This window comes from Salminus brasiliensis, chromosome 1 (genome assembly GCF_030463535.1).
Source record: "Salminus brasiliensis chromosome 1, fSalBra1.hap2, whole genome shotgun sequence".
NCBI lineage: Eukaryota > Metazoa > Chordata > Actinopteri > Characiformes > Bryconidae > Salminus > Salminus brasiliensis.
In genome coordinates this window covers 68802933-68826452 of record NC_132878.1, presented here as the reverse complement: position 1 = coordinate 68826452, position 23520 = coordinate 68802933, and the positions used below count along the sequence as shown (strand labels likewise).

Here is a 23520-nt window from a genome sequence, read left to right as displayed (position 1 = left end):
TTTGGAAGTGTATGGGGGCGTGGCCTGTGTTTGAGAGGGCATGTCTGTGTTTTGTAGGGCGGGGCTAACTGCTCTGGAGTTTCTGGGTGGGTCACTAGTTTCAGTTGAAGTTCTGGTCTAATATCACTAATGCTATTAAATACTATAACATATTATTATAACATTGTTAGTTTCTTGATTAAAAATGACATATTTGCAAGTCAGTTATTCCTAGTCTTGTTTTTGTTTTGTTTGAGAAATAATAAAGTAATAAAGATAATTATAGGAACTGAATTCAATCATTTTATATGACTCTTTCTTAACCTAAGGAAAAAAAAATCAGCTTAGCTCTGGACCAGCATAGCCTCCCCCCTCCTTTTACTGCGCCCCTGCCAGGGTAGCACCTGTAACACCTCCACTATAGTGTTACAGGGATTCTTAATGACTCCATGGGACCTCTACTAAAGAACCCTTAAAGAACCCCTTTAAAAGTGCAGAACCATGACAACTCATAGACCTGTTTCAATGCTCAAAAGGTTGTTTCCTTATGATCAAAATCAATGGTTCTTCAAAGAACCTTCAAAGAACCTTTTGAAAAACAAGTTCTGTATAACATCAAAAATATAACATCCATTAGGGTGAGTTAAAGTTAAAGAATTCTGTTTTAATACTATGTAGAACCCTATTTGTATTTGTTTAGATAGAATAGACACCTTTAAAGTGGGTTCTTCGATGGTCATTTATTAAAGGCAATGGTTTTCAAACTATGACAACTCAAAGAACCTCTTGAAGGCCTAAATGGATGTTTGTTTTTCCAATTGAATGTTATCCGATTATAAGGTTCAACTATTGTTACAAGTCAGTTAACTACTTCTCAGTGCTATATAGAACCATTGTTGTTCACATTGTACTAAAATGGCATTTTGACTTTTAACAGAAGTGGAACCCTTTTTGGTGCAATGTATGACCTTTGTTGAGCAGGATATCTAAAGAACCATCTACACCAGTTGTTCTCCAGCATAGAAAAGTACCATTGAGCCAGACAAGTAACAGTTTAAACATCCATGATTGTATATAGACCCAGCCAGCATGCTCATGTGGGGATCACATGGGTGGAACAGGGAACAGCTAGGATGGGTTCCAGATGGGCACAGGCTCTGAATCGGTTTGTACTACTTTGTTACTGGGACCCAGTAAAGATTCCTAAATGGGCCCCATCGTCACAGCCCACGTTAATCTCACATGGGTTCCATCTAGGCCCCATATGCAATGTATATCCCAGATTGGGCCCATGCTCAACTCCTCCTGGTCCCATCAACGATCCTGGTGGGCATCTATATGTCATTGAACCCGAAGACAGAACTTTCTGGTTCTCAAATGGGCTACCCATACCGGTCAAACATGGATGTCTTAGCTGGGGAATGATTGGTTTTGCCAAAGAACATTGAAAGAACCCGTCCTTACTCGCTCCCATTCAGTTCAGTTCAGTCTATTTCAACTTGTCCAATACAGGGTTATACTATTAAACCAATACAGGGTTGTACTGGTTTAATAGTAATAATAGTTTTGACTGAGTGTTTTCGTACAGTATTCGGAAACACTATGTGACTATGAAAAAAACAATAATGCAAAGGCTGTAGAAAAGGTAAAGAGACAGCATAGACAGTAAGTTTCTGTATGTTTGAATGTGTGAAGTTTTTGTAAATGGCTCTATGAAGGAGCCACAACTTCTTGTTTGTGCAAATAAAAAAAAACTAAAGGAACCCTTTCATTGTTTTACAGAAGTGTACAAGCCTTTTTCTTTGGACTCTGGTATGCACACGTTTTTTTTATGAAGGGTGACAGAGTTCAGTTATGGAGGCTATTCCCAGTGTGATCCAGAGGAAATGCACGCATTAGGCTTTTGGTGCTGTTCCAAATGAATTTAATGAATTTAGGTTTAAGTTATGTCTGTCTGTTCCAGGCTGAAGTCTAAAGTAGCAGTCGCTCCGCATTCTGCGCTATCCAAACACTCCCTCAGAAATTTTGGTATTTTTATGGCCTGTGGTCAGGCCATCCTCTCAATCTAAATTAGCACTTTGTCTCTCTCTCATCTCATGAGCTCCATTGACAGTGCAGGCAGTTTCACAAAGAGCTACAGACTCACACAATGAAGACCTGCAGAGTCTTAGCTTTTGTTTTTATGAATTTCTATGCGATAACTGCCGATCCGAATGACAAATTCTTCCCTTTCGGAACATCTGAAGGAGACACAGCTCTACAGAGGGGTGACGATGAAGTGTCTGAGCCGCTGAAGCTCAGGAAGCCTCTGCAGTTCTACGACACACAGTTCAACGTTGTTTATGTAAGTGATCGTCGGTTGTATGGTAGGGTTTGTTATATTGTGTAATTAGACAAAGCTTGAAGCGAATAGTGCATAAACTAGTTTAGTATTTTCCCTGATGTCTTTAGCTGTGCTTTGTAGTTATATTAGTACTGTTAGCTGAGGTTCTCTGGGGAGTTTATTGTTTGTACTCTGTAGCAGGTTCATTTCCTGCCACACTATATGTAGGTGGTAACCTGGCACTTTTATTTAACTGTACAGACAGGTCTGTTTCTGCACTACTCCTCCTCAATTTCCTACTGCTATCTTATTTTCTGCTCATTTAAATACTAGCAGATTCACTATTCTGGGGAGAGTGAGAGTGGTGGAAAACAAATCTAACCTGTCCCAGAATAGTCAATCACAGGCTAACCAACCATATGTAAGCCAATTACTGGCTAACCAACCATAAGCTGACAAACAATTCATAGGGTAATCAATCAATCACAAGCTAAGTAATCACATGCAAACTTAACACACACTAACTAATCCCATGCTAACTAATTGCCTAAAGCGAACTAATCACAAGCTAATTGATCACAGGCTAATGACTCATAAGGAAACTAACCACAGGTAGATTAATCACAGCTAAACTAACCACAAGGAACAAATCCCATGCTCACTAGTCACATGCTAAGTAATCACCGGTTAACTACTCGCAAGGAAATGAACCACATGTAAATGAATCACATGTGAACTCATCACAAGCTAATTAAGAACATGCTAACTAATCACAGACCACCCAACAGCCGTCTGGTACATGTGGAATTTGTGGAGTTGGTTTTCTGTATCAACAATTTTGTTAACCATTTTTTATTTTGTTCAAAAAGTACTACATTTTAGGAATATTTGCATTTTGTGACGACAGCTCACAGCAAGCATAGCACTGCTCAATCTGACCATTCCAGACATTTGGATTAGACTGGGTTAGGTTAAGGTTAAACTGTCTCCCTCATTCTTCAGGTGGGCACCAACGGACTTCTGTCCTCTCAGCCTCCTCCTAAAGAAGATCAATATTTGAGCAGCGGTTTCCCTCTGAGCTTCCCGGCTATTGCGCCGTTTCTGGTGGATGTTGACACCAATGTGGGAAGAGGAGCTGTGTACTACCGCTCGGACAACTCCTTCAGCTCGCTGACTCGGGCAGCTCAGGCCATTCAGCTGGCCTTCCCTGAGACTCAGTTTAGGCCCACTCACTTGGTCATCACCACATGGGATCATGTAGCCTGTTTTAAGAAAGATGCCCTGAAAGGGTACTGGGTAAGAGAAATCATTTAAATGCCATATGACAGGATTGTCCTAGGACATCTGAGAAAATGGTTACACTAACGTTAGAATCCTGTAGGATTGTCCAGTTCTGAAACAACACCTAGTTAATCAGATCGGGCCTTCGTTAAAGTAAATCAGGTGAGCTGCTGGTGGAACTGTTCCAAAATCCATACAAATCCATACAGTGTCTGGAGAATTAGCGACCAAACCACGTGTTCCTCAAACTGTGTTTTACATATGTGCTAACTGTGTCCTTCTAAGCAACATACCACTCTCTTTACTGACCAACCGCACATTCTGACCACTTACTTCATATTTATTTGGGATTATTCTTATAATGTATAAGGCTGGTTTTCCAGACAGGGCTCAAGCATTATGCCTAATCTTGTGGACAAAACTTTTGTTTCCAAGGAAAATCTTTATAAAAATTCTTGTGTAATCCAGGACTAGGCTTAACATTTTTATGATGCTTTTCTGTAGCTGCTTTTAGTCATTGTTTGTTTACGGGGGTTACTACCTCACATCATCAACAAAGACAATAGTGAGCCTATTGCAGAAGCAAGCCAAGTCATGACACTACCTCCACCATGCTTGACTGATGAGCTTGCATGTTTGGACCATGAGCAGATCCTTTAATGTCGTTTGAACTGGGGTGCCAAAATGTTTACACACAGCTGTACACACTCAGTGGCACCTGCAAATGAACAAAGCATTTTTAAAAACATTTAAAAACATTTAAAAATTTTAAATTTAAAAATGTATATATAATTTTTTAAATTTTAAACATGTGACGCTGTCCATGTTAATGTCTTGAGACAGAAAGATCAGATATGCCCATTTCCACTGAAGCTTGTGTTCAGATGACTCACAGATTCTACTTTTCGCTGATATCACTCATAACTGAACTCAAAGAAAATGAATGTGAATTAGAAAGCAATGCAAAATAGAAGCAATTTCGTCAGCGTTATCTGATGTCTGCATATTGTTCAGTAGTACTGACGTTTTTTCTGGTAACTACTGTTTATTTGGCTAAATTGGGTCATTGAGTCATTTCTGTGCTTGTGAAGCATCTCTTCAGTCTTATCTCTTATATCTTTTCTGTTGTCCTCCTCTGCGTGTAGGTAAGCAGCTTTCAAGCGGTTTTGGCAGGAAATAAGACTGACACCTTCGCGATGTTCCTGTACGCTGATGATGGCATGTTGTTTTCTGAGAACAGTAGTGATGTCACAGGTTCAGTGGCTGGGCTTAAGGTTCGGGCCGGCTTCAGCAGGGGGGACACATCCGTCACAGATGAACTCTACCACAGCCTGTACAGCTCTGAGGAAGGTGCCAGCAAGCTCTTTCAGTGAGTGTAAAAAAATAAATAAAACCACCAAACATGTCTTGATTTGGAAGAGGGAACTAGGGAAACTTGTTTTTTACAACTTACCCCACAGGTGGGGTTAACTGTAACAGACCGAGGAGTGAGCTGTAACGGTCACTAAACTGTCCTGTACTGTTTGAAGCATATGAGATTTATAACATTAACACACCAATATATCTGCATACAAATAATAATGTGATCATTAGGAGTTATGCTGCTGTTTCGAACACTGACACAGTTATCATACATCACAAAGTAGAACAGCAAATATCAGCCCCATTAAACTCCACTAGACTGGACTTCCATCACATCTAAAGCACCTTTCTGAGCAGCCTGTGCCCCAAACATCAGCTGTTGTGAATGCATATGGTGGGTCTTGCATTGTTTAATTTGGGAGTCATAGTTAAAATACACTTGAGTTAAACTAACCCCACTGTGTGGAGGCTGTACTTTAGCCAGGCTAGTTCTTACTGAGTTGTTGATGAAAAAAAAAAAAAAAAAGAGCAGTGACTTCTGTGACTTCTACACTCAGTGAACCAACCCAGCCCGGTATTCAAATGCACTTGCCATGAAACAGGCAAATTTGCTGTGTAAATGTGGTGTTGCTATGGGAACTGGAACCTGTTCAGCTACATGAACTCTCCATGTTACAGTGAACCCAACAGGAGGTTCTAATATTCTGAACTGAGTCTGATACATTGTTTATGACTCGCAGAGAGGGCAACTCGGGCACTCCTGGCTTGTGGATTTTCCATATCGGAAGCAGCCGCTACCACTTCCAGAAGGTGATAGGTGCTGCTGGTCTGCTGGTTGAGGGCACTGAGAAACCCATCACCACGACAACAACTCAAGGCCTTAATATCCCTGAAGATCGCAGTACCGTCACGACTGCAGGCCTTGGAGACAAAGTCAAAACTGTTCCAGCGTCCCTGGCAAACATCACTGTATCACCCAGCCTGTGCGGCTCTATCCTGCAGGACTGCTCCCCGGACGGCTACTGCACTGACTACCCCGGTGGACCATGCTGCCTCTGCCGCTCGGGTTACTACGGCAATGGCAAACAGTGTTTAGCTATGGGTGAGTTTAGAGAAGGTCATGATAACTGTTTGCCCCTTAAAGACTTTCTGTTACTAGATTTAGCTTCATTAAGAACTCATGACTGTGATGTGTGTTTTTTACATAACCTGCACTCCCTTTTACCCACTCCTTCTTGTAGTTGAATTGCTTATTGAGAAACTTTCTATGTTACCCTGCTATGTTTTTATGATACCTCTTGAAAATAAAGGTACTACAGAGGCATTTTTGAGCAATGCAATAGAACAACCACATTTGGTTCCCTAAAGGTCCTATATAAATTGAGCTTATCTGTGTCCGCAGTTCTTTCATTCAGCCTAACTGAGTGTGTGTCTGTGTGTATGTGCACTCTATGGTTGTTGCAGGTGTGTCTCAGCGTCTAAACGGTAAACTGAGTGGCCGTGTGTCTGTCGAAGCTGCTGACGTTCAGATAGACGAGGCAGATGTGCATGGCTACGCTGTGCCAGGCGAAGGCCGAGTTTACGTCTCCATCAGCCCTGTCGCTCCTCAGGCTGGGTGGGCTCTCATGGCTGTCAGCCCACTAGTCTCCATATTCGGCTGGCTGTTCGCCCTCACACTGCAAAACCATCAGAATGGCTTCAGTATTACTGGTAAGATATAGTGAAGCCCCCCGCCTTTGCTCCAGTCGTAGCTGATCAGCCAAGACGTGTGCTTGGTGCTTCATGTAGTTTTACACTGGAGCTACGGTGCTCTACGTCAAGTCTACGATCTCTAGTAGACTTGCTCATGTGCTGATACCCAACTAACACTGGGGTTATGAGGCTACTGTAGCTAACAAACAATGCAAGCACATACACCACCAATTAGCATCAGTTCATGTTTTATAGTTTCTGATGTTACGTATATTATTAACGTGGACTAAATAGATAACAGTATCAAAAATCACAACACAACACATGGCCAGATGCTAATTTATAAGATAAATGTTTCCATTATTTGTTAGCTACAGTGGCCTTGGAACTCCAGTCCTAATTGGTGGAATGCAAGCTTCCATGACTTGTTAGCTACGTTAGTCTCATAACTTCAGTGCTAATCAGTGTTGTATAAACATTCATTACTTTTTAGCTTTTCATTGTGTCTCAGGTGCTGAGTTTTCACACAGGGCAGAAATGACCTTCTATCCGGGAAAGCAGCGCTTACACATCATTCAGCATGCTCGGGGTATGGACTCTCTCAACCACCTGAAAATAGAGATTCAGATCAGCGGAAACTTACCCAGCATTCCCAGCGGAGCTAAAGTTCAGTTACAGCCGTTTAGGGAGACACTGCATTACAATCAGTCAGGTGACTCAGGTAAGTCTGAAAAGACTGAAAGAATATAACCTTAGAAACACTGTTTAGAAACACTGTTTAGGGGGGGTCTATATTAAAAGTCTATAGTATAGACTTGGCATTCAATTTTATTGTGAAAAGTGAATCTAAAAATGCACCTAAAATAATCTGTACAAATATAGGCTTCTAAAAGGCATTTAAATGCAGTGAAAGACACATTTCTTTAGTATATTACGCAATAATGTTTGCCATTTTTTCCAGAAGTAAAAGTTTGAGGACCCTGCATGGTCATTACTTAGTAACTCCCCGTTTGGCTTGAATCACATCTTATAAATGCTTTTTGTAGCAGCTTCAAGAGTCTTTTCAATGTTATTTTGGACCTTTTGTCTCCCATTTGTCCCTGCAAAAAGCTATGAGAATCTTCAGCTGGCTGCTCTGCTCTTTCAAGCTCTATCCACAGGTTTTTGATGACCCTTTTTCTCCAAAAATACCTTTGCCTCTTTTAAATACCTCTTTTAATCCAATCCATTTAATATTAGGTAATATTACATTTTGAAATTCATCAGTCCACAGTGCAAAATGACTCAGGTGTGCTTACATGTCCCTTTAAAAACCTTTGATCCAGAATATTGCGGTAAGAACACAGGAAAGGTTTTTTTCTGATGACTCTTTCATGAAAGTCATATTTGTACTAGTGACTCTGCACAGAACAACAGTACACAGTCTGAATAGAGTTACTGAGCTGATCTTCTACTCACTTAACTATTCACAGTAATAGAAATGTCAGGCCTTTGTATATACAATGTATGTGTGTATAGTATACTGTATGTATACAGTACAGAGCTATATACACAACTGTATTGTCACTGCACACACATATATAGCATATATATAGTAGAACCTTTTTTGGAGCTTTATAGAACCATTTTTAGCAGCTGTTTACACAAGAATTTCCATCATAGAGAATTAAACAATTAAATAGTGGAGCATGTCATGGTTACACACATAACCACTGTCTTTTTATATATATGTATATAAAACTGTGTTTATATATACACACACACAGATAAACCAAAATATGAGCCTAATATGCCATTGTTTCTCCACATTCCACTAAATTAACTCCCTTTACAAGATGTTCCGGCAAGTTCTTTAAGTACTGTAAATTCTGAAGGGAAGCTTCACAGAACATCCAACATCCTTGTGCCGCAGTAGACTCGTTTCATAGTGGCTCTTATGTTGGTTCAGTCCAGATGGCATTGATGAGCCTAGGGAGCTCCACCCCAAGCCTTTAAGCCAGTTGTCTAGCCATAACAGTCTGGTCCTCGTCAAAGTGGCTCAGGTCTTCACGCTGCCCATTTCTTCCACATCCAACATGGTGACTAAAAACGGACTGTTCTGTTACTGCCTGACAGATATCCCAGACCTTCAAGCACCGCTGTTACAACAAAATCAATATTGTTCACTATGGGAGAAATCACAAAGTGAATGTTAGCGTTTTTCTATTGCTTAAAGATAGTGTTATGCAGTTCTGCCTGCTAAGTTATACAGTGCAGTGCAACATGCCAAGCCTGGAGGAGCAATGATAGAGGTGTTGTTCTCCCTATTACAGTGGAGTCAGTGGAGCATCCCAATGATTTAAAGGCTGATATTTTAAGCTAACAATGCTACATAATGTTGCTTTAATCTGAGAGTGCACATAACGCTTTGACCAGTTGGTGCATATCTATAATATAAATGGACCTGTAGTATCTGGCACCGTGATAACACAGATATATTTCAATTGCACATGTACATTTATATTGTATATTATATACTACCTCTGGTTAGTAGGACCGAGGCTGTCCTTGTCTTTGCTGCATTTCTAAAATACTCATTTTTCTTCAGGCAGGTGTGTGTATGTGTTTGTGCTTGTACACTTGTATGGAAATTGTGTTTAATTAATTTCTTTCAGTAATAAAGTCATCCAGTCTGCATCAGTACATAGTGGTGTCAGAGAACGGAGGCTCTGAGACGTTCTCCTACCTCCTGCATCAGAACATCAGTATACAGACGTGTAAGAATGGCCCACTCATCATACCTGACTTCCAGCAGCTGAGTGTGGAGCATGCAATGGTGATGTACAGCAGGGAAGGAAGCATTCTCAAATACTCCATTATCAACACCGTGGGACCTGTAGGAGGTAAACCATTAAACACAAAATGAAAAAATCACATTTCTGCACAGTTTGAATTGGTAATTGGTGCTGTTTACTTAAGATACACATTCACCCTCAGAAGCCGGTGATAATAAAATCATGCTGTAATTCTGTATGATTCATTTCTAACTATGACTTAGTTTCCCTGGAAGAGGTGGAGAAACTGGAGTGGAAAGTGCAGATTGTTGCAAAGTTTGCAAAGAAAAGTTTTCATTTTAGTTGAGTTTATTTCTGATGTAAATTTAGATTTTGATCTTATTTTGCCTGTTAAGGATAAAAACAAGCAGGGAAAAGTCAGAACTCAAATGTGTTATTGCATTAGAACCTGCATGCATAGACTTAAATAGACTTACACATTTAAGCTACATAATGATCTGCGTAACTGGACAGCAGAGTGCGGAGTGATACCACACACTGTGCTGAGGCAAAAATTGTTTGGGTTATTTCACCTCTATTTCAACCCTGTTTGGTATATAATTGTGTTTATAGACAGTATGAAGTCATATTGTGTTCTAAACCACATTGGTTTAGCTGCTTCCCACAAAATGAATGACGCTCTGGATACGTTTTGGGAAGACTGAGAGGTATTCTTGGGTGTGTGATTAGCAAATCAAATTAGCATCTATCATGGTAAGCTAAAGAAGCACACGTCAGATACCAAACATGTCTTGGCTGATCGACTGCGTCATGTTCTCTTTATCTCTCTTTTTCCTTTTAATAGAGTATGTGTCGTATATACACAATGAAGCACTTTCAGGTGGAACTCTATGCTGTGTTTAAGATGATGGAAGTTACCTTAACTGAAACCGTGTGTGACTAGGTGAGCTGCCAGATCTGGTGGAGTTGAATCCGTGTCGGGCAGGGAAACATTACTGTGATCCCATGGCGCTGTGTCTGCCAGGAGAGGGGCTGCAGTACCACTGCCAGTGTGCCATGGGCTTCAGGGGGGACGGAAGGAACTGCTATGGTTAGGCACTCTCGTTTTGAAATTTTACACACAATTTCAGTGCAATATTGCTTTGGTGTTGCACTAGATGAATTCTGTTTCTCTTGTGTGTATGTGTCTGTGTGTGTGTGATCAGATGTGGATGAGTGTACTGAGGGCCTGAGTTCCTGTGGTCCTCATTCAGAGTGTGTGAACATGCCCGGCAGCCACCATTGCCTGTGTGAAACAGGTTACGAGTTTGACTTTGACTGGAAAGCGTGTGTGGGTGAGTCTACAGCAGATAAATGACAGTACATGCTGTTTTCTATTGGGGCTGATGTGGTAAATTGGCCAATTTGCCTGAATTTGGCTTATTCTTATTCCAATTCACCAACATATTATGTTTTTCTGTTTTCAATTCCACATAAAATGGTGGAGCAGCTACACTCTGGCACCTCAGGTACAAGCTTCCATGTACTGTACCAAGCTTTTTAGTCTTGTGGCTAATCAGTTCTATTATGTGGAATATATGCATTACATCTTAGCGTCATTTGTCTTGCAGCAGCAGTATGAACTGGTAGGGTATAAACACCCTTTGCCAATTGATTAGCTACATTAGAGCTTCAGTGCTAATTTGTGGGGTATAACCTTCATATGCATATGACTAGCCTTAGTCTCATAGGTCCAGTGTAAAACTAAAGAAGCACCAAGCATGGGCTTCTTTGGCCGACAGGCTACATTTGGTGTGGCTGGTACTGGTGTGTTTTTACGTTTTTGGGATGCTCTGTTCTCTGCTGTGTGAGTGAGCGTGACTCTCGCAGGGCGTCTTGCACACCCATCCCCAAAGATAAATGTTTAATGTCAAAACAAAATCAAAACTCAAACCCCACCCTCCTGTCAGCGCGTATCCTCAGGCTGTCCTCAGCTCCTTTATCCCACACGCAGCGTCACTGTGGAGATAACCCGCTAATTTCTGCTGCTGTCAGTGAGATATTACACTGCACATTAAAGGACTCATATCCTGCGTGTGTGCATTTTATTTCCCCCTGAGCTCCACTGATAGCGCTTGTGTGGGTGTATGAACCAAAAACACTCCCAATTCATTTTTACTTCAAGTTTACTTTGTCCCTCACAATAAGACAGACAGAACTGGTCTATGTAAGTGAGCCCTGTTCTGTTGTATACGTGACCCTATGCTTACCTTATCTACAAAGTGTAGATAATTCAGTTCAAGCTGTGTTGAATATGTGTTCTTGCATAAATGTCTATGGTTCTACCACAGGCTCAGCGGTTAGAGCTCCTTGTGGGTTCGATACCGGGGCTCTGCAAGCTGCCACTGTTGGGCCCTTGAGCAAGGCCTTAACATTTCCCATGGGGAATGCCTGCCCACCGCTCCGGGCACGTGCTCACTGTCCGCTGTGTGTGTGTGTTTCACTGGTGTGTATGTGGGTGTTCACTGCACGGATGGGTTAAAGGTCGGAAGCCATATTCACTACTGGTAAATAAGGTTGTCTTGTCTTAATGGGAGAGCTGATTTAGCTGTATCTACCCAGATAACACTGAGAGTCTACTGGACAAGTGTATACTTAAAGTATCTATAGAGTGTATTAGGCACAGTGCTGTTGTTAAGTATTTATCAATGTCTCTGTCTCTGCTAGGGTCCACTGTCCAAAAATTTCCACACGAGTGTCTCTGAGGTCACAGATTGACCACCGATAAAAGTCTAGAGCATTGCTAGGGGGCAAACTGTGCATCAGCAGATGAGCTACAATGTCTAACTGTACAACAGCAAGGTGGAGCTGCAGGGATGGGGTTTCTAATAAAGTGGTCATATTAGCACAGTGATCAGTGAGAAAACAACTGGACAGTTTTCTGTTTAACGTAACCCTTGTTTTTTTGCCTTTAGATCTTAGTAATGACTAAGATTGGTACTGTAATGCTACTGAGTTTAAACGCAGGCCTCATTCTGCACAAATATAATGCCATATTCTGTGTTGTGTGATGGCAGATATTGACGAGTGTGTGCTGAAGCTGTGTCACCCGCTGGCCTCCTGCTCCAACACGCTCGGCTCCTTCCACTGCCGCTGCTGGCCCGGCTATGAGGGGGACGGCTTCCTGTGCCAACCTCAGAGTAAAGATTAGCCCTTAATCAAACAGACAGCTTTTCCTGTTGTGGTGATGCACTGCTGACAACATACTGCTCTCAACTACTGCTTCTTTGTGTTTTCTCTTATCTTTATTGTTTTGGATGGGTTCATTTGGGTTAAAGTGCTTTTTTAAGTACTTTTAAAGTGATAGCTAGGCAAATAATTAGATTTGCATACTTCTATGCACAGAAAAGTTGGTGGAGCAGAAAATTTGAATCAGAAACTGCTAAACAAGAAGCTAGGTCTCTAGCCTCTAGTTCACTAGTGTGTGCATGTGTGTGTGTTCACTGCCACAGATGGGTAAAATGCATTATATTGCTTGGACTTACTTGAAATTAAAGTCCAGACTCATGGTCAGTGTGTTTGAGCAGTGGTCACTCTGTTTATTCCCCAGAGCAGATGGAGCTGGTCTTATCAGTGTGTGAACGCCACAGAGACAGCTTGTTAAAGGGCCTGCGGGGCTGGGGCGGCGACGCCATGCTGCAGGATTACATCCCCCAGTGCGACGAGAAGGGCCAGTTCAAACCGCTGCAGTGTCTGGGCTCTACTGGACACTGTTGGTGCGTGGACAGCAAGGGGCAGGAGAGAGTGGGAACACGGACTCTGCCGGGCACGCTGCATGCTAACTGTGACCAACCAGGTACAGCAGTGCACTGGCTGATGTTTACCAACAGTTTTACATTGAGATACATTACATTATCCCTCACTGGCCACTTTATTAGAAACCATGCCTTGTACTGAGACTGCGGTTGGCCAGATATTATTGTGGTGGTGGTCTGTTCTCAGCTCAGCAGCAACACTGACTTGGTGGCATTCAAAGTAGTGTGATTATTGCTGGAGTTGTTATACACATCACCCAAATACATCCTGCCAAGAGTGGCCCTGTGCTGTTTCAAACCACAATGGTCAGTGCTAGGTCTTATTATCCTCTGCTGCTAATGTAAAGTGCTAGACAAATTTTCTAACATCCTGTTGCTGTTTAATCATCCTTCACACTCTCAGGGCTGTAGAGAATGCACTAGGGCACATATGGGACTAAGCACGGGGCACTTAGCATGTGGTGTGGGACTGCTATATTTGGGATAATTATTCCCACATGAGCATTGCTGTAATTAGCCATTCCAGAACCATTTAGAAGAGCCAATGCACTTCACTAACAGACTTCATGGCGTTCAAAACAACTGGCCACTTTATTAGAAATTATAGTGTAAATTATTTATCTAAATTTTTGTAACTGAGTGTCTTGCTATCCCTTTCTGCTGTTACACTGAGAATTTCCCCACTGCGGGACTAATAAAGGACTATCTTATCTTATATTATCTTATCTTAACCTTTTACTTCATGTTATTGCATTTACTGCCCATTTGTTTTGAGGCCCCTACCTTGTGCTTCCCTTTTCTGGCCACTTTATTAGAAACACCTACCACGTTATTGCACTTACTGCCCATTTGATTAGAAACACCAGATTTGTACTTTTATCCACTGGCCACCTGCCTCTCTCTTGTTCTTCCACTCACTGGCCACTTTATTAGAAACACCTACCATGTCATTGCAGTAACTGCCCATTTGTTTTAAGGCCCCTACCTTGTGCTTCCCTTTTCTGGCCACTTTATTAGAAACACCTACCACGTTATTGCACTCACTGCCCATTTGATTAGAAACACCAGCTTTGTACTTCTGTCCACTGGTCACCTGCCTCTCTCTTGTTCTTCCACTCACTGGCCACTTTATTAGAAACACCTACCATATTATTGCACTTACTGCTCATTTCATTTGAATCCCCTACCTTGTGCTTCCCGTTCCTGTCCACTTTATTAGAAACACCTACCACGTTATTGCACTCACTGCCCATTTGATTAGAAACACCAGCTTTGTACTTCTATCCACTGGCCACCTGCCTCTCTCTTGTTCTTCCACTCACTGGCCACTTTATTAGAAACACCTGCTTTGTGCTTCCACAGTTGAATAAACAGTTGACGCACATGAAGGAATATTTTCGGTTACTATTTTTATCGTTTTGTTGTTTCAAGATCTCAACCCAGTTATGCCAATCTCTCATGAAAACAAATTGTAAAATGTAGAAAATGGTGCTGTTATCTTGGGAAAACAACAGTTTGAGAAACATCTGTAATCTGTGAATGTGTAGGGTTTTAGAGCCTCTGTACACAGGGAGTGATAATAATCAGCGGCAGTCTTTGAGCTGACTAAGGCGAGTTGTTTGTTTGTGTGAACCTGAGTGAGAACCGTGTGACCTGGTCTGGATGAAGTGTTGAAGGGTGTTAGCTCACAGCCCGCTGAAGCACCTGCAGTATTTACACGTCATTAAATTGAAATGAGCCGACAAGGAAAGCTGAAACACCGGGCAGTATTTCAAGTACATGCACACACACGTCATTACCTTAGCAACATTTTATGATTCCTTCTTTGGTGAACTTGGCATCAACAATAGCAGTACAACATGTACAAAAGACAGCCCCACTGCCTGATAGAACAGCTATGAATAGTCAGATCAATCAAATCACATCAGGAGTTTATTTGTCACAGACACTGTCATACACTGTACAACTAGCAGGGAAATGCTTTGATAACTGTACAGTCATATCAAACAAATAAATATAGGAAATAAAGGATGTACCCATATAAATGATAATGATATAGTAACAAAAAATTATAATAATGATGAAGTAAAAAGTCAAGTAAAAAAACACATTTAGAGATAAAACAAATATATATAGAGAGAAAGTCATACCTTTATGTATGTACACAATATAGAAAATATATATTTATCTGATATATAATATGATAAGTATTAGGAACCCAAATATTAACCATTTAGTTGTTATAGGACATTATTTTAACATTCACATTTATTAATCCTGTCATTTAATAAGTATTGTCCTCATTATCATTTATTATAGTATGATACATATTATACTATAATAGTATTATACTATATTATAGTATAAAAGAATGTACTATACAATGTATATAATAACATGTCATATATATATATATATATATATATATATATATATATATATATTAGTATATATTTTACATGTTATTATATTTATTTATCTATTTGTTAGTTAATGCTCATATATGATCAGTGAAGCTGATAAAATGATCCAAAATCCAAACCAGGCACGGTCATAATACTCCAATATGAATTTCCTTGTTTTCTTGTTAATTTTCACCTTTTTCTGTCTAATTTACAGTCTGATCAGTGGCAATGAATTAAGGAGCTGTGAAAAGTGAAATGATTCACAGATAGAGGTTGATTATAAGCCAGTTGTCTTTGTTAGAGCACTATATATATATATTTGACTGTGTAATATGGAATTCTCCGCAGTATAGAGGTTGAATATCTAATGCAAACAGTATTTTTCACTTTATCACAGAATATGTTTTTCACACAAAAACAATATTAGCTCTAGAGTGAACTCTGACAGTGAGACATGGCTTTGGCTCAGTAGAAATCGGCTCGGGGATTATTAATCACCCAAAATAAGCAAGAGCTGCTTTATCAGAGAGAAGAAATCTTTAAAAATGTAGATGACTTCCTTATGAACCAGGAAATCTAGAAATAGAATACTGTTCACTCTTGGCCCAAAAGCCCCCCCCAATTACCACAATGTCTGTACACTTCTCATACATCTACTCTCTACTACTCTGATAAGGCTGTTCTGCATTATAGTCAATGTTCAGCATACAGTGTTTGAAGGGTTGACCTAATGGGGGAACTTTATTGAAAACACATACACATGGACTTCCACTCACTGGCCACTTTATTAGAAACACCTAACTTGTGCTTCCATTTACTGGCCACTTTATTGGAAACACCTAACCTGTGCTTCTACTCACTGGCCACTATATTAGAAATACATATGTCATGTGCTTCCACACACTGGCCACTTTATTAGAAACACATACACCTTGTACTATCTCTCACTTGCCATTTTATTGGAAACCCTCTATCGCACCAGGGGGCTGAGTGAGTATGTTAAATATGAAGATCATGATGTATGAGCTGATAGAGATCAGTGCTGTGGGACTGCTCAGTTATTTCTGTTGTTGGCTTTTGTATTTTCAGCCCCTCTGGTCCCGCGGGCGGAGACGTTGTGCGAACGATGGAGGACCACTTTATTGAGTCACTATGGTGGCCAGCCAGACCCTCAGGACTACATGCCCCAGTGTGACGCACGTGGACATTTCCTGTCCGTGCAGTGCTACGGCAACAGCAGCTACTGCTGGTGTGTGGACTCCCAGGGCCGGGAGGTGATGGGAACGCGCTCATACGATGCAGTAAAACCTGCCTGTATGTGTGTATGTGTGTATGTGTGTGTGTGTGTGTGTGTGTGTGAGAGAGAGAGAGAGAGAGAGAGAGAGAGAGAGAGAGAGAGAGAGAGGGAGAAGCTGGAAATACTGATTCAACATTAAGGTGAAAACCCTGTAAACTGTAAAAACCCCAGACTGTATGAATGAATTTAAGAATGCTAAATATGTGGATGTGTTTTCTTAGTCTGGCTAGTAGTTTGAGTAGCTGCAGAACTGTCAATCAGTGATTCAGTGAATTATACCTTTAACCTGTAGATGACCTCTTTAATTTGTAGCGTTTAAATCACTATCACTGCTGGCTTACCCCCCTCTATCTGCTGATGTGAAGGTATCTCTTCTGTCCCGCCGGCTGTCCAGTCATCGGTATATCCTGTAGTGAGCTCTTCACCCTCAGGACCAGCACTTCTTTTCGCCCACGGATCGGAAATCCGAGTAATTCCTTTGGATGATTCCCATCCAGTCCAGGAAAAGTCTTCTGTGCTGCTGTCTGCAAAAGTAAGCTGGGCATCTTACAGCAATAGTTTATTAAAAATCAAATCAAATAGCACAGCTGCTTAGTTTTACACTGGAGCTACAAGGCTAGTGTAGCAAACATGTAATGAAAGCAAATACTCCACTAAATTGCTTTTCACGTGTACTACCTGTGTGAGGCCATAATCAATCCAGAGGAGAGAAAGGCTGCTGCACAGCTTCTAAGAAATGGATCTCCAGATTCAGTAGCAGGCACTAATGCGTGTGTTTGCTCCTGCAGGACTCCGTTGTGGTTGGGATTAGCTACGACTGCCAGGAAAACACTCTGTACTGGAGCGACATGGCCAGACGCTCCATTAGCAGGGCCAGTTTAGTGTTTGGTGCAGAGCCAGTCATCATCATACACACAGGTAACACACTGTTAACTGGGCTCAACACACCGGTTATAACCAAATATCCTTCTGTTCTTGTGTTAAAGTGAATATTTAAAATTTTTAAAAACACAAAATAATGTGTACAAGCTTTAAAACATACTGTAAATGAGCCCAACGATGAATTATTTCTGTGATATAACATGAACCAATCCATCCATTGTAGCCCCACCCGTTCAGCCTACATCAGTTTAAACTCACCCATTCACCCTAGAGCAGTTTAGATCCACCCATTCAGCCTACAGCAGTTTAAACTCACCCATTCACCCTAGAGCAGTTTAGACCCACCCATTCAGCCTACAGCCGTTTAACCCCACCCATTCACCCTACAGCAGTTTAGACCCACCCATTCAGCCTACAGCAGTTTAAACTCATCCATTCACCCTAGAGCAGTTTAGACCCACTCATTCAGCCTACAGCAGTTTAGACCCACCCATTCAGCCTACAGCAGTATAGACCAACCCATTCAGCCTACAGCAGTGTAGCCCCACTCATTCATCCTGCAGCAGTGTAGTCTTACCCATTCAGCCTGCAGCAGTGTAGTCCTACCCATTCATTCAGCCTACAGCAGTTTAGACCCACCCATTCATCCTGCAGCAGTGTAGTCTTACCCATTCAGCCTGCAGCAGTGTAGTCCTACCCATTCATTCAGCCTACAGCAGTTTAGACCCACCTATTCAGCCTACAACAGTATAGACCCACCCATTCAGCCTACAGCACTGTAGTCCTACCCATTCAGCCTGCAGCAGTGTAGTCCTACCCATTCAGCCTACAACAGTATAGACCCACCTATTCAGCCTACAACGGTTTAGACCCACCCATTCAGCCTACAGCACTGTAGTCCTACCCATTCAGCCTGCAGCAGTGTAGTCCTACCCATTCAGCCTACAGCAGTTTAGACCCACCTATTCAGCCTACAACAGTATAGACCCACCCATTCAGCCTACAGCACTGTAGTCCTACCCATTCAGCCTGCAGCAGTGTAGTCCTACCCATTCAGCCTACAGCAGTTTAGACCCACCTATTCAGCCTACAACGGTTTAGACCCACCCATTCAGCCTACAGCACTGTAGTCCTACCCATTCAGCCTGCAGCAGTGTAGTCCTATCCATTCAGCCTACAGCAGTTTAGACCCATCTATTCAGCCTATAACAGTTTATCCCTTAATATTTAGTCTACAGTGGTTTAGACCCACCCATTCAGCCTGCAGCAGTGAAGTCCTATGCATTAAGCCTACAGCAGTGTAGCCCTACCCATTCAGCAATATTATCAATGCCACTGGCAGCAACACAACCACAAATCATGATGCTTCACAGTTGGCAAGGTGTTCTTTTCATGCAGTCCTTTTAAAAAAAACAAAACACACCATTGCTGATAGTGGCCAAAGAGCTTAATTTTTACTTCATCAGTCTATAGCATACTTCTAATTTGAGGTTTATGATAAGGTTTTCTTCCTATGACTCTTCCATGAAGAGTATATTTGTGCAAGCAGCGCTGCACAATGGAATGGTGCACCACTTCAACAGCTAAGCCTTCCTGCATGTTGTTGCAGTCAGCTTTTTCAGAACTCATCTTGCCCTCCACAGTTCTCCTAAACTACCTAAACTAACAGAATTTCCTTCCTGCCTTTTGGGAAATAATAACATGTGCTTTCAGATCTTCAGACAGTTAGAGGAAAAGTTTTTGAAGAGTGATAGTATGAGGATCGAAGAGTTTAAGAATTTTCAACCAAGGTCTGAGACCTTGTCCAAAATGTCTTACTCTTTACAACGCTGGATGTGTTTGACATTTGCGAGTCATACTAATGTTTTTGATCTCCTGTACTTATTCCTGTATTAATTCACTTAGATGTGGTCACTCCGGAGGGTGTCGCAGTGGACGCTGTTCACAGACTGTTGTTCTGGGTGGACAGTGGAAGTGACCAGATCGAGGTGGCTGACCTAGATGGCCAGAACAGGAGAGTTCTGTTTGACACTGACCTGGTCAATCCCAGGGCCATCGCAGTGGACACCACCAGCAGGTCAGAGACATAACACTCAAGTGTGTTGAGGTCTTTTCAGTAAAGTGACAATGAACTGTGTGTTCAGAAGACAGAGGGATGAGGGTCTGTCTGGAATGAAGCAAAAGTGAAATAGGTCTGAACATGACCCTCTTAAAGTCTAGACTGAGTCTGCTTTTAGCATACATGTTTTCTAACCCAAAAGACAAGCAGCATGTCTTGTCAGTTAACCATTAAAAAAGCCTTTAAATTGAACTTCTTGTCAATAGTTTTATTTGTTGCATCATTTAATATTTTACAAGCTCAGTTTTACCAGTTTATCACTATTTTATTGTAATTTTTTATTGATCTGTAGTAGTACTGTATTCTAGTTTTTAGACTGGTAAATAGTTTTAAAATGTGTTTTAACATAATGTATTGATTTTCTTGGTTTGCTATTAATTTGTTTATTTTATATTTATTGTGTTTTGTATTTGCACTCCTTATTTTAAAGAATCATAACATTATTATTATTATTAATATTATTATTATTATAGAGTTGCATATGGTGTATCTGAGAAGGACAGTATCAGTGGGGGTGGTGTGAAGGTGCAGGATGATAGTATTATTACTTGGCCTTGCCCCACTGGTGCATGCTGATGTCATAAAAAAGTCAAAATATTAAAGCTGGAGAGAGACACTACTTTTGTTAGAGGATCTTTTAAATGTTCTGATCTGATTAAGCATGATTAATATGATCAGGGACACCTAAGAGGTAAAAACAGCATTTCAGATTTTATAATATGCCTTTAGGAAAGCTCAGTGTCCCCAAATCTGTGACACACTGTGTGTGTGTGTGTGTGTGTCAGTCAGGGAAGTTAATGTAATGTAATATGATTGTTTCTTTATTGTTCCTGTCCTTTAGTACTCTATTCTGGACGGATTGGGATCGCGATGCCCCCAGAATCGAGACTTCCTCACTGGACGGCCTCCGCAGAACACTGCTGGTTGGCAATGGACTTAAACTGCCCAATGCTTTGACCCTTGACCCTGTAACGCACCATTTGTGCTGGGCAGATGCAGGTGAGAATTTCACTTCACTGCCAAGCTAGCAAACGGTTTACATTGTTCAAGAGTCTTGTATTGCAAATTTCGAATAAACATTGTATTTTATTATGCTGTATATTATATTGCTTGTTGCCGTTTTGTGAAAGAAGTAAGACGATGTGTTGCAGTGACTACATTCACATTCTCGGCCTCGTAGCTTAGTTTCCCATTTTTCCTCCGATCTGATCTTTCTGCCTTAGAGGTTTCGTTGTTTTGGGTGAGCGATCCGTATCTGTCTAGTGTGAAATAACTGTAGCACTGTAGATGCATCAGGACTGTGTTTCTGCTGTCCAAACACACAGGCACTAAGAAAGTGGAGTGTGTGGCTGCAGATGGAACAGAGAGGCAAGAGATAAACAGTGGACTCAGCTACCCATTCAGTCTGACCATTTATAACAAACACATCTACTGCACTGACTGGGAGAGGTGAGTGATCGAGTCATGCTGTTGCCCTATAAATATGTCCGTACTTATAACTGGAAATGATAGGCTAATGTTACCAAGCTCATCTCTATAAACACACACAAAAAATCTTTATTTTCATACATAAACAACAAACCTTGTAGTATGTAGTAAAGCAGTATGGGTAGATCCTGTTTACCCCCTTCACACCCCAAGGCTTATTACTAAGGTGTGTTACTCAGTAACTACAGGGACTTCTGTACAAACTTGTGGGGCTAATTTTGGGTAATAGAAGTTATAAGACTTCTAGACTGTTTAAGGGGTTAAAAATAGGTGTAAACTGAAATGAGTAATCAGGCATAATCAAAACAGATTCTTCGCCATTTAGCATTTTATTTCTGTGTTTCTAGTCTAAAGTAAGTCAGAATCACGTTCTAAAACACATTCATTTGTCATTGAGGTGTTTTGCTTGACTACGTTGTGTTGATTCACACAAATCCACAAATTCTGTCACCCAACCTGAAAGAATAATAACATAATTATTGATCTAATTTAATAATCATTTAATAATTTGTGAATAGTGTGTGTATTACTTTTGCTGCTAAATATTACAGATTTCTTGCTTGAATATTGTTATATTTACAACAAGAAAACTGTTACATTTAGCAGTTAAATTAATACAAACACTAAATGCAAATGATAAAATGTTCGTTTTTATCATTATTATTATTTATTATTTAATAACACAAACTACAAATTTATAACTATTTTTGTAAATAATTCTTTTGGATGTTTTCGGAGAATGCCTGTGCTGAACTATCGCAATCTTCTTCCAGAGATGGAATAGTGGTAATAAACAAAGCTACCGGAGAACACACAGACTTTCTTCCTGTGCCAAGGTACGATCTATATGGAATTACACTCATCCCATCACAGTGCCTGTAGGTGAGTGTAAATGCACACTGCACAGACAGTTCATGCTCTATATCATAAAACATGATTTCACTGATTTCAATCCACCTAAAACCAATATGCTGACGTGGATGTATCATCCTGCTTTTTCTTTTTAGGCCCTGTGGAAGACGTTCTTAGTGGTGCTTTCTTTCTTTGTAAAAACATCATGAAAAATTAATAAAGCTAAAACATTTCAAGAATTAAAAACAAATGTGCAAAAATCATTTTATCTAGTTATCATCTGGGGGTTCCCTGCAAGACCCTCACAGCATGTGCAAACTGTTTTCTACAGCAGGTGGCGCCACTAACCCAGAGATAATCAATTTCACACTGCTCACAAGTCCTAAACCATCTAATAAAAGTATTGTTTCTGCCAGTAAACTTAATCTTCCAAATATAATGTAGTAGCAGCTCACAAAAGTACTGAAGTACCGATTAACTTCTAGTATTCACTGCTGTGGAACTTTATAGCCCATCAGGAACTGAACTGGAGCTGAGCGAATGGACCTAGTGGAGTCTGACGTCTACCACACCAGTTTAAACATACTGAAAATGGCCCTGACTTTCCTGTTTAAACGTGACATTACGGTGTACAATTCTGAGCTATTTTACAGTAGCCTAACCTGTTGGGTATTTCAGTGTAATTTAGTTGGGCTGTCTGGTGTTCTGCCGTTTCCAATACAGGTCATAATACAATACAGATAATAATGTAAGGAAAGCAGCATAAAACAGCATGCTCTCAACTGAATAGAAAGTGCGAGGCTGGTGGAATGCTGCACAGTTCTTCACTTCCTGTAAAAGCGAGCTCTAATATCCCTGAACAAACAGGCTGGGTTTACCCTCAGGACACAGCGACCGCCAAAAAAACACCAGCTTTCAGAGAGAAGTGTCCGGACCGCCCAGCTAGACTAGGCTGCAGGCTTCAGACAGTCTTTACTCGACATTGTGGTCACGTTCTGGTTACAGGGGTGGTGTCTGTTTAAACCCTGGCCTCGTCACTCAGCCCACATATTCCTTCAGAGAACCAGAGAAGGCCCCTGAGGGCCACATGGCTGACTCCTGTGTTATTGGTTCTGGTGGTTGTGTCTGTAGTTGGCTGTACTCAGATTTGTGGTTTGGAGCTGAGCTTCAGATGAGCACATCTGATGCGTATCTAATCTTTTCTTTGAAATCTAGACAGGGAAAAAGAGAATAAGCAGCGTGATATTTTTAATTCCACAGTTGGATACTGTC

The 23520-nt window shown here is 41.0% G+C and overlaps 1 protein-coding gene across 1 annotated transcript; it reads left to right on the top strand.

Annotated features, from left to right (window-relative positions):
* Positions 1-2128: 2128 nt before the first annotated feature.
* nid2b (nidogen 2b (osteonidogen)) lies at positions 2129-22278 on the top strand. The gene is made up of 18 exons (XM_072656804.1): positions 2129-2323; positions 3305-3598; positions 4729-4952; positions 5686-6047; positions 6410-6655; positions 7149-7358; positions 9292-9519; positions 10355-10501; positions 10617-10745; positions 12468-12590; positions 13001-13246; positions 16700-16924; positions 17273-17439; positions 17696-17825; positions 19695-19866; positions 20750-20907; positions 21234-21357; positions 22170-22278. The coding sequence occupies exons 1-18, from the start codon at positions 2129-2131 to the stop codon at positions 22276-22278; spliced, it is 3489 nt and encodes a 1162-aa protein (XP_072512905.1).
* Positions 22279-23520: the final 1242 nt, after the last annotated feature.

Excerpts from the sequence above, each read along its gene's own strand:
- nid2b (XM_072656804.1), top strand. The coding sequence starts at position 2,129 with ATGAAGACCTGCAGAGTCTTAGCTTTTGTTTTTATGAATTTCTATGCG. Across the intron at positions 6,048-6,409 it reads CAAACAGTGTTTAGCTATGG|GTGTGTCTCAGCGTCTAAAC; the intron begins GTGAGTTTAGAG and ends TGGTTGTTGCAG. Across the intron at positions 10,502-10,616 it reads GGACGGAAGGAACTGCTATG|ATGTGGATGAGTGTACTGAG; the intron begins GTTAGGCACTCT and ends GTGTGTGATCAG.